This window comes from Lingula anatina, chromosome 5, assembly GCF_051362555.1.
Source record: "Lingula anatina isolate TDL-2025a chromosome 5, LinAna3.0, whole genome shotgun sequence".
Taxonomy (NCBI): Eukaryota; Metazoa; Brachiopoda; class Lingulata; order Lingulida; family Lingulidae; genus Lingula; species Lingula anatina.
The window spans coordinates 9,828,886-9,847,001 of NC_141771.1; the positions used below are offsets into that span (position 1 = coordinate 9,828,886).

Genomic DNA, 18,116 nt, shown 5'->3' on the forward strand with positions numbered 1-18,116 from the left:
TTTACCGGACGCTTCATGAGATTCCTATCCAAGACATGTTCTATTACCCTAGGTTCTAGATTTCAGTATTGCCAGCTCGATCTTAATTTCATAAATTATAACCCATATCAGCAATACTGACTATAAAGCTGCCACATGAAAGGTACAGTGAGCAAGCTAGCTTTATTGTGCCCTGACACTCAGGGCATGTTCTATATGAACCTATAGGATTTGGGGCCATTTTCTATTCCCGTGGAACTCTTTTAGCAATTTTCGTAAAGGTATGGAAACCATAAACATCTGGATGTGCTCATAATTCCATTGTTAATATTGTAACTAATGAATATCTTATGACAGTGCCAGGAGCGAATCTAGAGATAATTTCTGAGTCTTCCAAATTATATTTGATGATCCACCATCCATTTTCGACCATCTGCCGACAAAAAAAAAAGATGCCTGTCAATGTAAACTTGAAAAATCCTGACTGTCTTCCGGAAGACCCAGAAGACGGTCCCCAGCCGCCCCTGCGGTGCAGTGCATGAAGTATCCTGCCTTGGTAGAAATTATATTGAATAGAATAAGTCAAACCTTGTTGCTCAGGTTTTCCCTTTTCTTTCTGCATATTAGGCATCTAGGTATACTCTGAAACTAGAGTTGTGTTGAATTCAGGCAATTATCCAGGCTATAATCAGAAGTTTCTTCAGCAAATTCCGTCACTTTCCTTTAAGACATCGCCTACCATACAAACCACACTTAGTTGACGTGGTGTACGTTTTCAGCACCATTTGTTAATAATGCCAGTCATTTCATGCCTAGGCATCATCGTTACTGAAAACTCACATCCATTTAAATGTAAATGGTATGCTGATAATAAAGGCAACCTCCCAGTATCTCTGAAATTCGAGGAAGCATGCCCCATCGTCAGTCCAGCTTTAATTCAGTTAGTAATGATGTATAATAAATTGAACACAAACGAGATGCGTAGCCTACCACTGATTCTGTCCGCACTCTCTCCGTCAACGGAGCAGGTTATTTTTATTTATTTATTTATTTATTTATTTATTTATTTATTTATTTTTATTTTTTATTCATTGCTTTGTTGGTTTCTTAGTGGTCAGTATATATTTTAAAGCATTTCATAAATTTTTTGACAGTTTTAGGATAGACAGTTTTTCGGTACAAAAACAAGTAATTGCAATTTCAACAGAACCCGGTTCCCCTAAAATTTTCCAAAGATTAATTATTTTTATTTACCTTAGCTTTGACGGAGCTCTGCCCTTTCGTTTCTCTACCTTTTTGCTTATTCATCTTTTTATTACATTACAAACAAAACGCACAAAAGTAAACATGCTTGTACTACGCGAGGTAATTATTCTAAACGGCTCATTCCCGCACCTGTAATTTCACTTAGTTACGTCTGCAGGTAAATTACATGTAGAAGAAGTACATTTTAGAATACAGATGTGAATTAACGTCAACATTGACATTTAATAAAGGACGTCAGAGTCACGTGGGATGAAGGATTTTCGGGGTTGTCGAAGCAGTACTGCGGGGATTCCCGGGTGTGAGAGGGGTACATATATAAAAGGTGGTGTAGGCAGGGTAGGATCAGAACATTGAATACGAATAAATAAGAGACAACATTTACTTTGCAGCCTGTAGCTAGGATCAGAACATCTAATACGCATAAATAAGAAACAGCGTTTTCTACAAAGTGCGCAGTGCGCAGAGGAGGAAAGTTGTGTCCAGTCGACATCTGATTTAGGAACTCAAACTTACACACCAGTACTAGTGCAGGGAGTAGTATTCTATAAAGGTAAGCTGCCGTTTTTTATATCGGTGCTGTGACGGCTGAGGAGTTTGGTTGAAAGTCGTATTCGAGACAAGTTGAGTCGATATATGTCTGAACAGCCAATTTCAGTGGGCTGTCACATTACGACGAGTTTACTACAGGAAACCCATCTAATACCTCCGTTGTCCCGTCCATCGCATCAATAATATTGTGATTAGTCGTATACAGTTAGATTGCAATTTAATCTCTTCTTCTATGAAAACGGGGCGAGAGTCCGCTGCAAATTACGTAGCAGTACAGCGAGTACGCGCAAAATGTGGACAGCGGGCTACAAAGTTATTTCTTGTGGTTCGCGAGGTAAAGTGACACGGCTCGAGTGTTCCGCTATTCGTGACTCAAAACCGCACAGTCAGCGACTGGAAATGAGACTCATATACTGTCTGTAACTATAGGCCTATATAACGACGTTATCGGCTCAATCTTAACGCATCGGTAAATCAAAGCCACGTATTTCGGAAATGACATACCTGACTAAAATCTTATTGAAAATGAGTTGTTAAAATGTCAAGTAGGCTACTTAATGATGCAATTGTCGTCTCGCGCGGAACAAATTGAATGTCTTTGCCATACGACCATCCCTTTATTGCTGACATGAATTGAGTTACTTGTACTTCGCTTTGGCCTATACAATTTTGAAGCACTTGCTTCGCCTTGTGGAGCGAAAATTTCTCCTGGGTGCGCTGGTCAAAGGAAAAGTCTTAGACCCTCTTGTCTCTCGCCTTTTAAGCACTAAATTCAAGGGTCTTCAGGTTTGCTTATATACGGACTCATCTTATGGTTATGTGGTTATTTGACCTTTGAACTACAACTTGACCTCGTTTTTTTACCATCCTGGTTTGCAGCAGTCATGGTCTGCGGTTTAGCCCTTTCCCTGAAAATAATAGAGTATAATTGTGATGATATGTTTCTCTTGCTTATATTTCTATCATCACAGGTGTTTGAGAAAAAATGACAAAATAACGGATAAATTATATGCACCGGATGTGTCTAGCCTAAACTGGTGAAACTAGTGTAACGATATTTTCATTTTGAGAACAAAGACTTCTTAGTAGTCAATAAATGTTCAGTTTTGGTAATGTTGTTAATATGCTTATGCTGAGGTTCCGTACCTGGAACTTCTTTGAACGGCACTATGTCCTGCAATCTTGGAAGGTGTGATAGTCATTCTTATCGGCCAGTGGTTAAGGTTAAGATGCTTAGAAACCGCACTTGTTGCATTAATTATATTTTGGTCCCTTCACATGTACTCTTGAATAAGTATCTCTGTAATCTGAAGATGACAGGGACTACTACATGTAATACGCAGCGCATCATGGCAAGAATATTTCCAGTGACTTTGGTCTTGGTATTAAAAAATATATATATATATATATATTAATCATTTGACGAATTGCTAAGATGCAATGCGGTTTTTTTTTTTTTATAAAGAAAAAGTAAAGTTTGGATCCGCTCGTCACTCATCTACATTAAAGACCAGTCAACCAACACTTGTTAGAACAGCTTTTAGTGCTGAAAATGACCATATTCTTACTTTTAACAATTTTATCTTGACCGGCCAGTCCTTTAGAACTAACTCGCTTCATTTAAAATGTCTTTAATAATCGAAACCAAGTGCAGAGATGAGGAAAATTCGACTTGTCACGAAAATCACGGATAGGATATCTTAAATTTAACTTGTTCGCGTTAGAGCAGAGGAACTTGTTCGTGTATGTAAAGTGAGGTGATGAAGGGTGTGCATATTGACTTGCAAAGTTAATTAAATTCGGAACTTTTGGTTTCTCATCTGACATGCAATTCGTCGCAGAGAATTTAGTTACGAGTGCAGTCGTGTCATGCCCCCCCCCCCCCCTCCATCGTCGGAATGGCTACTCTCCTTCGTGACATGGACACTACCACACCTGCTACACCAAGTCATAATTGAATAAACTGTTTACTAAACAAGTGCAGATATATCGGAGAGATAAAGGAGGGAGATAAAACCAAAGAATAGTAAATAAGTCTTGGTTGACGTCAGTGTGTGTAGCATTTACTAGGGCGTAAAGTCATTTATTACTGAGCAACCATAATGTGCATATAAAAGTCGTTTGCTTATCCAGTTCAGAGGGGCTACGTTAACTTACATCTAAAAGCGCATTTAACATCTACTGAATGTTTATTTTCCTTTTTATGCTCTGACAAATTTTAAAACTTCAAAGGAGGCATCATCTCTAAGCTAGATTCCTAAATGCGAACATTAGGTGCAAACGTGCACTCGATGTGATGAACGCACATAAATGATTTATATACCCCATTATTAGCTTCATCAAAACGTTTGTAGTGTCCACAGCGACAAGTTGCCCAATAATCCTGAATACTATTATTTTGGTGAAAATGACTGTAGCCAAGACATGAGCCGACCACTCCCAGTTTTTCTCTTGAATAAATAAACTGGCCCAATCTTGGTTTTCCGCGGCCACACACATGCACACGCACCGAGCAGACATGCACGCATACATGTTCACTGGATACGTGCGCCCGCACACACGCACAAACGTATCAACACATGGTCACGCATGCACACACAGGCACACACATACATGTACTTGTACACGTAGCAAAGCTTTTAATGAGGCAGTCGCATCAAAGACTGCCCAGTGTGTACCATCCGCCTTCCGATAGATTTGTACGAGTCAGCGTGACATTACTGGGTCAAAATCTAACACGAAGCTTTCCTGTAAAAAAAATCAAAGGGAACCGGACCCTATATCACAATTGAGTCTGTCGTTTATGACAATGGTAAACTGTATACATGATGACCAAGTACCCCTTAACTGATATGACGACTCGTTTGTGAGTTCGACATAGATGACCTACGTGCCCATATATGGAGATGTCCAGCCCAGGTGATAAAATGACCAAATAACCTTACTGGACATAGCGAGCACGCACTTTCTTAATAATCGAGTACATCATCTTATCGGGGGTGGGTTTAGGCGTGGACATAAATACACCTTGATAAGTTTTATTAGGCTTAATTCATAAGGAATTTGATTAAGAAGAATTCCTTTTGAAACAGTAACAGTTCGAATAACTGGTGATACTTTTTACCTATTTTACGAAAACCTAATGATAGAAATACAAAGCCCTACATCCATTTCTTGGCGTGAAGTGTTTGCATAAATCAGAGCGATATCATCTCACTCCTGCAGATGCCTCGCACAAAAACACGCCTCTTTTTAAAATGTCACCGTGAAAACGATAAACTACATACAGGGCGCCTCGGAAGCCGCGTGAAGACCTCCAGTCTTCCTCATCTGTGGTATAAAGCTACTGACCGCCAACACGGGGATGGCACCAGTGACCAAAGGTCCTGGGAAATATGATGACACACCACAATGTCCGAGTACTTTAATCGGCATTGATCTGATAGACATGTCAGGCCCGTAGCCGGGTGAGGGGGGGGGATGGGGTTGGGGGGTTTGAAAGAACACCCCCTTTTTGCCGGGAACAGGTCCCCTTTGGTTAAAGTTTTATCTAGGTACACGAAGGTTTCATGGTAAAAGGTCCACCGTTTCAGAAAAAGAACCACTCTTTTGAAATTGCTGAACACGGGCCTGTATGTTAGCATGTTTATGCAGCGGAGGGGGGGGGGGGGGGGGGGGCGCAGAGATCCACTTAACTTCGAAGGTTAATATGTACCCATTTCTCCCTCCTCAAATAATTAGTTACGACATCCTGCCCAACGATGTCTATTGATTAAGAATATCGTGACTGACTTTCAATAATACGAGGTAAAAACAAATCTTCCGTTTATCTGGTTGTACTTGGATAATAACTCTAATTCTTGGACAGGATTCTGAAGTGTCGCTTCCCCTGCGGGACCCGATCCTAGGCTGGTTAGCGTCACGATACACGAATATACTGATACCTGGCAACTGTGACAGAGGCTCTTGAGCTCACGTCCTTCAGGCAAAGACCGCCTATTTCTTGTAATATTCCAATTGTGTTTTACTTTCTACATTATTGGAAGGAATTTTTCCATCATAGTAAGGCATCTTCCCTGATGTATTCTTTTTTTTATTTGCGTATTTTGCAATCTCGACCACGTCAAATTTCGAGTGCTTAAAACTTCTTTAAAATTTTTTTTTTCATTATTGCATTCATTTCAATCACGTTGCACCTTTGTTAGTTCTTGGAAGCATGCAAGAAAAATATCCCCGTTTAAAAGACACCACACCGCACCACGCGTCATAGTGTCGTCGCCTACAGGGAAACACACCCCTTGAATCCAATACACTTGTCAAAGGCAATAACAAAGAAAATAAAAAATCTAAATATCGTATTTTGCTGAGTAAGAGTGGAGGAAGTAAGCATTGTTACAGACACTTGACTAAGGATAAAAAATTACTGTCTTCTCGACTGAGTAAGTGTGGTGACACTAAAACCATAAGCAGCCACTATCATATCCAGTATTGGTGACTAGGTAAACGTGGCTGAAGAAGGAAGTTGTAGTTTTCGTTATGGTCGGTGAGCAAGCTAGCGTGCCCCGCAGTGCACACCGAGATCAGCAATTATAGTGTTTTATAATGTCTGACTCACCCGGGATCTGCGAGATAAGTTTTGCTATAAAAGTAAACACATCCACTGATTCTACACTTACAAATTTAATCCAACTGCAGTGTGATATAGAGGACTTGACAATAGCACTTTAATAATATTTGGTAAGCGCTGTTTGTTGTATGAAAGACGGGATACTTGGGATTTCATTCTCGTATTAAAATATACAGTTGCTGATTAATTAAGAATGATGTGATCATTACATTTATTTATTTATTTATTACTTGTTAACTCATTGATACATTGAACTTGTTTTCCCTTAATTAGTCTGTTGATTACGTTTTTAACCACAGTTTTTCATCCTTTCAGATAAGACAGTATTCCAAGATGAAAACTCTCCTGGTAGTTTTATTTTCCATTGTATGTCTAGCCAGCAATGGTAAGTACATGTTTCTTTATTCTCTGTCTCTTTCTTTGCGTTTTAAACTATTTCCAAAATATATATATATATATATATATATATATATATATATATATATATATATATATATATATATATATATTATTTCATCAATCAATCCCTCCTCTATACGATGTTTATTGCTAATCAAACGGTCACTGAACGAAGTGAATATATTTTTTTACCGTTTTTTTAAATGGTTCTTAAAAAGGTAGCATTTTAGCTTGTGTTAAATCTTTGACAGTTTTATGGCTTTTATTGTAGATAACAAGTTAACTTGTTTCTTACGTTTTACACGGTAGAAGGACAAACTTTGAATTGACCTTTCTCACGACAGAAAACCTCGACCTTGAAATAATAATACAGTTTGTGCACCTTTCCCTTATTTCGGCTATGACACCTTGCAAAACACCATTTAGCATGTAAATAAAGAAGACGTGTGCCATTGCTGATTTTTATGTAGCATTAAAAGTTTTTAATAAGGCGTTTGTTGACCTTGAGGTCATTAGTTTTACCTCCTCAAGAGACTTGATGTCCAATAACGTGCGTTAGCCAGACGTCTGTAAAAGATAAAGGGGTATTGACGTCGGGGCACTGCTATTATCTCTGCAGCAGTTTGCATTTTAGGAGTTTAATCTAATAATATCCACCGCACGTGCATGTGTTGACTCTCCAAGTCAATATTGACTGATGAAGTATGATAATTTTTCAGCGCTGTCAACGCCATGGACATTTATAAGAAACGAACAATGAATAAGCTAGGGTAAAAGAGTACATTATCCTTCCATTTAGGACCATAATGGCTTACATCATTCATTCATTCATTCATTCATTCATCTATTTGCCATCTTAAAACAGTTCTGGAGACAATTACATTTAATAATTTGTATGTATTTTAGTGCAGGGACGAAGAATAAAGCGAGAGATTCCAAAATACTCACTGGCTGACAAAAAAGCTATTGTAGACGCACATAATAACAAAAGAAGAAGTGTCGTGCCCCCCGCCACAAACATGAAATCTATGGTGAGTAAAACGGATCTCAACATCTTTCAAACAAAAAGAGAATTCTGTAGTGCGTATGTCAATGAACATAACATTTATATTAACCATGGTGCGTATAATTCAATTCTATTGCCTTAAAACTTAGGACAACCAAAAGCACTTTACAACTTTTTTTCTTAACAGAAATGCTTGGAGGGACATTAGTGTGTTAGTTGTGACGATGACGATTGCGATTGCTTAATTTCCAGGTGTGGGACGACGAACTAGAGAGCGTGGCTCAGAACTGGGCCGACCAGTGCGATTACAAACACGGCCACAACATCCCACAGAACTCCGAGTTCCAAAGAACGAAGCCCGGGCAGAATCTGTTCGCGACAACCCGACGACCAGTCGATCCTACGAGGTCGCTTTACTATTGGGTGGACGAGGAGATCCCGTTTTATACCTACGCCAATAATAGCTGTGTACCCGGAGAGAAATGTGGGCATTATACACAGGTAATTGTCACAACACAATGGAAAACTTTTTCTCAACTACCGCATTTGGAAAGCTTTAATTTATATAAGCAGTAATAAGTTGCAGGTGCATTGAGGGTTGTCACATTTTGCAAGACGCCCCGTATTGCATTTCCAAATTAACAACTAAAACCAGACGTCATAATGGCGTTTATTATATATTGCTTTGTCTCTGTCGATAATTTACCAGCAGGAATACAACACTTAAAACATTTAAAGGTTAAAATCTTTAAAATATTTAAATTCGTATAATTGATTTTTTTGTTTGTTCTTATTATAGGCCGTCTGGGCAGATAGTCACCGCGTGGGTTGCGCAGTCGCAGAGTGTGCCGTAAAATCTCCATTCCTTGGCTACCGCGGCGTATGGTACTACGTCGTCTGCAACTATTACCCACCGTAAGTCGAATTGTTGAGTGAAAGAAAAAATGAATTTTAAAAGCAAGTGCACAAAAAAGTAAACAATAAATAATAATTAGAAAGATGTTCAAATGATAAATCAATTACAGGTGGATGAATACAAAAAAGACAAATGCACGGATAGACACATGAACGATTGGCTTAATAATGAAGGTTTAGCAAACAATTAAATAGTGTGGCATATAAATGTCTTTTACACAGGGTCTTAGTACCAAGTTATCATAGAACTATTTAATGGCATTTAGAAGAAGAGTCTAATCTTCTACTTTCGTGTCTGATTCACTTAACAATTTTGGCGTCTGACGCACTTATTAAGTACACGGCAATAATCACTTCCTTTCGTGTATCTTTGAAGACTTCATCGATTTCTCACTTCATCTACCTTAAGTTTGTCGACATTCGCATCAGTGATATTGGATTTACCATTAGATGCCATTTGAATCCGTTCCTAAAATCCACCAACATTGAATAATTCAACAGTATGCTGACGTACGTTTGTGAATACGCTGTAAATGTAAAAAATAATGGCATTGCTGTTAGGCTTCAATTCTACAGTTTGCAACTAGAGTCTTATCGCATCATTGAGAGTCGAAGATGTTTTCTTGCAGAGGGAGTTTTCTCAAGGTTTTACATCCCCCAATTTTTGCCCGTTTTGCTAAAAGTACTCCTTGAAAACGTCTGAGTCCCATCTTCGTTTCAACGCTTCACATGTAATTGTCAATGTAAAGTTCTGTCCGAGTGAGACATGGAGATTAGGCCCCCTACTGAATTAAAAAAATATTGCATATTTCAATATGGTATATTTTACATTACAGAGGCAACTACATTGGTCAGAAGCCATACAGAGCGGGAGCCACCTGCTCGGAGTGTGCTACAGACGACTCACAGAACACTGGAGAGTGCGCAGCTGGACTGTGCCGTAAGTCACGTGATACCCAGCATTCACACTATTGTTTGTTTGAAGTGCACGTGTTGTGTTGAGCCATCGCTTTTTTAACATTCATTTCCATTTGCTACGAGTTACTTTATGTTCATTAAACGTTATAATTGCACTACATACACTTACTTCCATAATGCACTCCAATTGTACTTTTTATTTATTCCAATTTTGATTGTTCTCTTACAGCAACAGAATACGAGTGTTCAAGATTCCCAGAAAACTGCGGTAAGCAATCGTGGTGAAATCTAAATTGTCTTTTTGAATTATTTTTAAAGTAACAGTTACACTTTGCAATCTTGGACGACGCACTTGTTGCACTGTGTCATATTGCTTCAAAATTAATAACATGAATCAAACCATTATATTACATAATACATGTAAATGGTTTTAGTTTTACTTTAAAACACTTTGTGAAATACCCCGTTTAAAATTTTGGAAAAACAATGTACCGAGCGTACCGAATAGGAAAGATAGTGACAGTTTGACTATATTTTGTTCATTAGGTCGTGAGAATAAATGCGGATCAACCGTCCTCGCTTGTCAAAATGGCGGCACTCCAGACTACGATAACTGCAGGTGTCAGTGCCTACCTCAGTGGACCGGGGCCAGCTGCCAATCACGTGAGTGAATTGCATATGAGCACCCCAATATCTGGATACCAACTTAGTTTGACACTTGATGGACAAATCATTTATTCTCCTCCCCTTCAACTATAGCTCTTTGAATCTGTACATCAGTAGTTTGTTCGCTACCAGGAACACATATATGTGTATACATGTAATTAACGCTTCACGTAATAACCTTGTCCCATTTGTATCGTAGTAATAAATTTGATAAAACTTGATGAAAATGAAGCCTTGACACACAGTGCATTCGTCCGCCCACCTAACACATCCAACACATTTGTCTTCTCCAGCCAAGTGTCCAGTTGTTCAACAATGTGAGCAGGGAAAACCATTTGACTACTCAACATGTTCCTGTCAATGTGGAAAATACTTTAGTGGGGCTAGATGTGAAATACGTAAGTAGACTTTAATTTTTATATCTTGTACTTTCATTCGACATGCCAATAATCATCAAAAGAATAACGTTTGCATTTTAATGTCTGACAAGGCCACGGTATGAATAAAAAACGTAAGGTAGATAATAGTATAAATTTAATTCAGAAAGGTAGGCATTGGCAAGGAGATTCCAAAACTATCTTGCATCTTAAAACAAGCACCCTTAAACGCATTACAAATTGAAATAATGCCCCAAAAGCTAGAATGTCACATACTACATGTGTCTAGCGGTCTTCAGAAAAAAATGACAACTACACGGAACATCCACCAACACATACAAGCCAGTGGCCTAATCTCTCACGCTACCGCAATGTCTCAAGCATTGATTGTCTCAACTAACGCATTTTCTTGATGTCTTTTCCAGCTAACTGTAGAGCTATGGGCGCCAACAGCTTGGACAGGTACTCTGCATGGTGTTCAGATCCCAACAACACGCCAAAATATTGTGACTACAGACTCTCGGGGACAACTGATCTGATCAAATACGCAGCATGTCCAGTATCATGCGGGGTGTTAGAAGGTAAGTTATGGCACCTTCTGTCTTTCTTTCTGTCACTTCCCATTCTCTCTCTCTCTTTCTCTCTCTCTCTCTCTTATTGATTGAACGTGTGCTAAAATGTGTGCGCGTATGTTTGTGCATGCATGTTTGCGCAAGTGTGTTTGAACATTTTTGCCTCTCTACTTTGCCTCTCTCCAGTTTTATTTGACATAATAGACTAAATAGTATTCTTGCTTTATTGCAGATTTTTGCCCAGGCAAGACCTGCTTGAATGGCGGCCAGTTAGAGTGCGGCAGCTGCAAGTGCACGTGTCCTAGATACTTCACTGGACAGAGATGTGAATCACGTAAGTATTATTGAATTATTGCATGCTAAAGATACTTGAGATGCATGTCTGTAGGTTTATTCGGATGAGCTTGAACTTAAGACTAAGACCCGTGTTAACTTGAGTTAGTCGGTAGAAGTAGATCTTGGTGACTGTTATATATATATATATATATATATATATATATATATATATATATATATATATATATATACCTGCAGTACATTTGCAACCCACTTGTTTGGGAAAAAAAGCGGCATGCATGCTGTTTGTCTAAACCGCCAACAATTATTTTGATGTTGCATGTGGTTATTAATTCGTACATGTAGTCTGTAGTGGGTTGTTTCGTCTTATATATTTGTTTTCTGGTAGGCTACATATATATCATAGTTTATGTGGTGGTTTTTAGATGGTGTGGTGCACTAACGGTTGAATTCAGAATACTGGGAAATTTCGTACTTCAGGTTAAGCCAAGTACGGAATTGCCCGACCTCGGCCAAATGCAAAAGTTAGTACACCTCGATAAGGAGAACAAATATCTTTTCTTTATTTAACCGCATGTAGTTGAATTTAGACATTTCTTTACAGGTGTATAGCCTAGGAAGGCGGGTAGATTTTGGGGAGTAGTTGGAGGTATGGTACCTATATATATGTATAGCCTTTACTTTTTAATTGTTTGACAAGGTCACGTTTTGTAAATCTCACTAGAAAGTCTTTGTGACAAACACAAATCCTATGCCATTACTATGTCACCGCAAATGGTCTGTATATTGACGTAAACCATGGCACTGAACTAAACATTGCGTGTTTGAATGAAAAAGTTTAATTTTCCGTACAGCAATTTTATACCTCTTAAGTACGTGTCAACAAAATTGATTTTATTACGATCCCCGACAATAAAAAAAATAAAGAAACAGTGACACGTAATGGAAATGTGTTCTATACTAAATGCCCTATTGTGACTTTCAATTCTCTTAGATTATGCAGTTCTTGTCTCTATCGTACCATAATGACGCTTAAATCTATGGTCTACACATTAGATGAAATAGACTTTACAAGTGCTTTTTTGGTTGAACATTGTTTTCTGTAATGTAATTATTATACGTGTTTTTCCCCTACGTATTATCAGCCAACATCAGCGAATTAGGCAAGAACGGAGCAGATGAGTGGTTTTGCAGCACATCTTGGTTTGCGCCATGGAAGTGCTCCCAGAGATTCTTCCAGGACGCACCAGAAGAGCTGATCCAGTACAAGTACTGTCCAAATGCCTGCAACATCATTTAAATAGGAATTCAGACCATGATGGAAAACAATTGGCTGCATCTAAATCCCGGATCATTGGGTTGGACCTTAAAGAGGAAACCACGTGTCACCGGAACCGCGTCCGTTTTGCCAGTAGACAAATACCTTATTTATTCAATCAACGTTTAAATATTTATTGAATTCAAACCATTCCAGAACTTTCCTAAACTAGATATGACGGAGTTCATGATGCGTTGTGAAAAGTGACATTCCAGTGGAACTGAGAGTGCAATAAGACAAACAAATCGTTCGTCTTCATTTCGTGTTAATTTTTTTTTTTTTGTAATTATTTTTGTATAATGCCACAAGTGCCAAGGCATTGACCTGAATAATACTCAGGGTCCATGTATATATTATGTCAATAAATATGGTATTTTTATATTTAAACTCAATCTTGTTATTATTATAATATCACACAAAAGGTGTAAAATCACCTGCGCTACCGTCAATGAAACTAAACACAAGCAGTGCTTCGATCAGAATGATTTTATTGACGACCAATTTTCTGTCAAATGAAATAGATTACAGCTAGAAGAAAAAGAAAAGGAGGAGGAAAATAACTGCTCAATGCACCTTAATCTTAAGGTGTTACAACAACATACAAATTAAAAGTTGGTATGCCAAAACAATGATTGACAACTGCTCAAAGTGTACTGAATATCATACATGAACTGTAGTTGAAAACATAACCATTTTACCTAATTAACTTAAACTTAACTAAACCCTTCCCTTTGAGCAAATACAACAACAACAAAGCTCTACTGTGGACTTTTTACCTGAGCTTCAGACTAAACTTGGCATCCTTCTGCTGTTTCCACTTTCTAACTTAAAATATGCTGATAACAGTACTTCGTTCCCAGTTAACCCCGACACTTGGGGAGAATACTGGAGTGTAACTAAAAAGAAAATATTGAAAGAACTTCTTTGTGATATATGAAGTCTTATATGAGCCTGTTAATTCCCATAAATAAATTATATCTGGAAATGGTAATATTGCACCTTAACTCCAATGTACATTACTTGGAGTGTGAGAAAAGAAATTAATAAGAAAAAGTTGTTTCAGATGTCTTTCATTCTTCAAACACCTGTAACCTAACACACACAAATAAACTGAGTCTCATAAATAAATAAACTATGATTACAGAATCAAACATAATACCTTAAATAGGTTAATTGGGGGAATGACAAAATTTCGGTGTGAAACAAACAAAAGGTACAAAACATGAAAGAAATTCCATGTGAGAAATGACGGCAGTTCTGTTTATAGCTCTGTGCTAAAACTTATTACTTTCCATCAGACTTTTGTGATAGTTTTTACTGGGTAGACTTGTGTAACACAGGTTTAACCAGAGTTGAGAGGAGTGCCTGTCTTCTGCTTCTGTTCTGTCAAAGCTCTGGATGCATGGACCAGCACAGCAAATGTGACGCCCTGTTGAAATAAATGTGTACCAATATTAAATTACACACAACATATAATGGTATTGTATCTATCCAATTTTGTTTGAAAAACCAAAACAAAAACAAATGCTGAAGGTGCTCAGCTCTACTAGTATAATGTGGGATTTGCGGTGCATAAATACAAAACCCAAATATTCAGATTTCTAGATAATTCCAGGACTTTCATCTCTACAACAAATAAGATCAGAGTAAACCACACATGTACCACCTGTTACCTGAAGTAGGGAATACATAAAGGAGTTTTGTTACAACTTGAGTATAAGGCTTCGTTCACATGAAAAATCTATTTTCTAAACATCTATTTTCTATTCGTGGTATCTTGTAATCACGGTCTGTGCCCTGAATACCCCACTGGGTAATTACTGGCAGCGCAAGCCAGTTACTTCCAAAGCTGTAATTAATTCTCAGCTGCGCTTGGAGTGATCACAAGATACCACGAATAGAAAATAGATTTTTAGAAAATAGATTTTTCATGTGAACGGAGTCTAACTGACCTGGTTATCAGCTGCTCTGATAAAACCCATGTTAGCAGATAACGTCAGCGCACGCAGTGTCTCCCCAGAACCAAATATCACCTGAAAAACAGAATGAGGAGGATATTTTATTTAAAAGATTCACAAGATTCCTTTCATAACCAGAGAAAAATGACAGCTGTCTTGGTACAGTTTTGACCAATGCTGAGAGGTCTTGATCACACTGGATGACCTTGCATGTGTAAGGTCAGATGAGTACGGAGTTGTTATGAATCCACAACTGAATGGGAGCTACATGTGGCTGTTGTTCATTTCACTAAATCACATTATTTAGGATTATTCAAGATAAATCATCTGTCTATTCAATATTCAACAACATCCCCTCCTCTCCCCTTCCCCATCCATCACCTCCTTAAATTCTGAATCAACCGATAATATGCCATATATCAATAATATGGCTTTCTTTAATATTGCCTATATTTAAATGAGGCACAACCTTTCCCCTCTCTCTCTCCTTATTTTATCTAGAGATATGGCATACTCCAGGAAAATCCTATTTTTGGCCAAAACGAAGAGTTATTATGACTTTTTAAAATATTTAAATGAGACACAACATGTCTTTCCCTTTCCCCCTCCTATATATCTAGAGATATGTCTATTACCTTAGCCCTTTCTTTAATACTGCCCGTACACTTCATTAACACAACATGAGATGGAGGACAGTCGGGGACAACATGGATGTGACCCAACAGCTGCTCTGCTCTCCTGGTCTCCGCGGGGCCTCCAAGCAAACTGACTATGCTCTGGAAATCCTTCACTGCTGACTGACAAGCATATAGGGATTTGCCTGAAAACACAAGTAAAAAAAAGGTTTTAAGCAAGGTGGTACATTATTGATAAACTGGTTCCAAATACAGTGAGGAGAAAATTTGTTCATAGTAGCTGTACCTTTGATAAAATTTTGTCTGTTGGTGGAAAAAACATTTTATGCTCAACCTGTGTGTAACATAAGAAGTCATGCAATATTTATGAGTGTGTGAAACTTAAGCATGATTTTTACTACAGGTAAACAGCTCAATTTTTCACCTAATCACTGTTGCATTATCTATAAATTATCCCCCCACCCATTTTCTTTTTTTTTAATGTCCAAGTAAACTACCAGCTTCTGCAGCATTTGGCTAATATATCGGCTAGGCTCATACACATCTGCAGTAGTTCCATATCTAACATAAACAGAAAATGTGTAACACTTGCCAACCTTGCACCCCTTGGATAATTTTGAAAATGCATGCCACCTACCAAATATAAACTGATAAATCTGAGGTAAAGCTGGTGCTTGCCTCTCCTCTTCAGCCTGGGCAGTCAGTACAGCTTCCTTGAAGACCCACCCGCTGCCACCATGGGTCAGAGCTGATATCAGGGCAATCATAGCCGTCACATCCAGGTTGACTCTCCTGATGGTGTCGGTGGATTGAGATGACCAATGCTTTAGTTGTGACACAATATCTGATTGCGTTAGGTGAGACACTGAATTGTGTTCATATTCCCTTGTAGACTGGCTGGTATCACAGTCTGTTTTAACACAATGTGTTGGCTGTGATTGCGATAGGTGGGATTCTGCATTGTGAGCACAATCATGACCAGTGGATAATGATGCTTTATCTACTTGTGAAGAGAAAACCAATTGTTTCTCAAAGAAATCTTTGCACACTATACAGGTACAGTCAAACAGAGGACTGTTCACAAATCCCTTGCAATTCTGGCAAGCTAAGCATCCTTCTATACATGGCATTACACTGGTAGAAGAACTGGATGTGTTAGTTGTGCCCAGTGTGCATTCTGATTGCAGTAATGTTTCAGGTGTGACAGGGAGCATACACCATAGATCTTCCTCTACAGTAATATGAACTCTTTCATACTGATTACTTTCACTTCCACTATCCAAAATTTTATCTTCAAAGTGGCTTTGCATTAGGTGGCCATCAATTGTGGTTTTGGCACTGTGCTTGCTGAGACAAGAGGACATTCCTATGGTACCCACATCCCTTTGGGTGTGACACAAGACCATTGCATCAGTTGAGACATTGTGCTGGGAGTGACTGAGGGCCCCTATAGCCTCATCCTCTGATTCCTCTATATCCCCATACTGATCAGCTGGCACCACCTCTCCCTGTACCTCCACTCCAAGTACTGAGATCAACTCGTGTGCTATTCTGTCAGTCACTCCACCATGGAACACAAACAGAACCCTGGGTGGTGTATAGTTCACTGGGTTTTGTTCTGCATAGTATATATAGTCCGCTGCTTGGTCCACAATGTTCCTGTCTCCAAACTGACCATCTCCTGGAATACAACCAATTACATGATAATATTCCAAATATTTAATGTGAAAAGTGAAAGATAATGTGTTAGTTGAGACTACCTCATTGTAAAAGCAAATAGAACATCATTTACTATTAATCATGATTAGAGTGCTGTACATTGATCATTACGAACACACATATTATAGATTTTCATAATTATCATCTATTCAAATAAGATTGATCTTTTGCCACTGCGTATCCATGATAAGCTGCATCAATTATATCCCTAGACTCGAAACTGCATCTGTACACTTCATTCAAAAATCATTACTAGCTACCAAGTACAAACAAGCATACAAAATATGATCTTCCTACCTGTCCAAGTCAGGTGTAGAGCCTGTGCTTTTCTTGCTATGACCTTCACCCACTTGTTACCATGCTCACAAACTACATCAACAAGCAAACTAGTCTTGACCTTCTGCATGGCCATGTCTTTGTGGTTGTCTTTGACCTTTATATAGGCATTTCCCTCTGCCATGTCTTCACTATCTAATCTGCCTTTCTTATCTGAATAACCCATGACCTGTGGACTGCCCTTGGGTTCTGAATCGTCCTTGACCTTTCCAATGTCCTTGACCTTGAGGTGAAAAGGCTGAAGGACATGTGTGACTGCTGGTAAAGTCTCAGCTGCAGTAAGTACTCCCTGGAGATGTGACAGGTTGCTGCACTTCAGCTGATTGGCCTTTATGGGGCTTCCTCTTATCTGAATAATAGAAGTGACGGGTCTTTGAAATCAGTTACACTTTTATTGATTCCTATCTTCTTAATGTTGTTTGCCTTGAATTTTATTCACGTTGGCGGGGATTTCAATTTGGCTGACGTACTCCAGCTGTTTACCTGAAACAAATCTACACCTACGAGAAGAAATAAATCAAGAGGACATGATGATTCTCCTTGGTAGCCTCGATCAATAGCAATAAACGATGGTGAGAA

At 38.5% G+C, this 18,116-nt stretch overlaps 2 protein-coding genes across 7 annotated transcripts in view; one reads left to right on the forward strand and one right to left on the reverse strand.

Annotated features, from left to right (window-relative positions):
* The first annotated feature begins 1,563 nt into the window (after positions 1-1,563).
* Positions 1,564-13,276, forward strand: LOC106150743 (glioma pathogenesis-related protein 1-like). 3 transcript variants are annotated; one of them, XM_013523728.2, is made up of 13 exons: positions 6,358-6,531; positions 6,737-6,806; positions 7,727-7,851; positions 8,079-8,327; positions 8,626-8,741; positions 9,578-9,681; positions 9,889-9,927; positions 10,206-10,322; positions 10,619-10,723; positions 11,128-11,283; positions 11,507-11,608; positions 12,176-12,220; positions 12,717-13,276. In XM_013523728.2, the coding sequence occupies exons 2-12, from the start codon at positions 6,755-6,757 to the stop codon at positions 12,181-12,183; spliced, it is 1,173 nt and encodes a 390-aa protein (XP_013379182.2). In that variant the 5' UTR covers positions 6,358-6,531; positions 6,737-6,754; the 3' UTR covers positions 12,184-12,220; positions 12,717-13,276. The 3 variants fall into 3 exon arrangements, with proteins under 3 accessions (XP_086868862.1, XP_013379182.2, XP_013379181.2); XM_087012736.1 differs by lacking the exons at positions 6,358-6,531; positions 12,176-12,220 and adding an exon at positions 1,564-1,795; XM_013523727.2 differs by lacking the exon at positions 12,176-12,220.
* Positions 13,277-13,365: 89 nt separating this feature from the next.
* Positions 13,366-18,116, reverse strand: part of LOC106150737 (UPF0415 protein C7orf25 homolog) — a 38,558-nt gene continuing 33,807 nt past the window's right edge. For all 4 annotated transcript variants that reach the window (XM_087012731.1, XM_087012732.1, XM_087012733.1 and 1 more), the window contains exons 3-7: positions 17,499-17,886; positions 16,120-17,163; positions 15,483-15,667; positions 14,842-14,922; positions 13,366-14,318 (exon numbers count right to left, since the gene is read on the reverse strand). In XM_087012731.1, coding sequence (XP_086868857.1) covers positions 14,232-14,318; positions 14,842-14,922; positions 15,483-15,667; positions 16,120-17,163; positions 17,499-17,886 — 1,785 coding nt within the window. In that variant the 3' untranslated portion in view covers positions 13,366-14,231. The remainder of the gene's footprint in view (positions 14,319-14,841; positions 14,923-15,482; positions 15,668-16,119; positions 17,164-17,498; positions 17,887-18,116) is intronic.

Bases quoted from the DNA above. Each gene is read 5' to 3' on its own strand.
- LOC106150743 (XM_087012736.1), top strand. From the start codon at position 6,755: ATGAAAACTCTCCTGGTAGTTTTATTTTCCATTGTATGTCTAGCCAGC. The intron at 11,284-11,506 runs GTAAGTTATGGC...GCTTTATTGCAG, and splicing joins ATCATGCGGGGTGTTAGAAG to ATTTTTGCCCAGGCAAGACC. The intron at 11,609-12,716 runs GTAAGTATTATT...ACGTATTATCAG, and splicing joins TGGACAGAGATGTGAATCAC to CCAACATCAGCGAATTAGGC.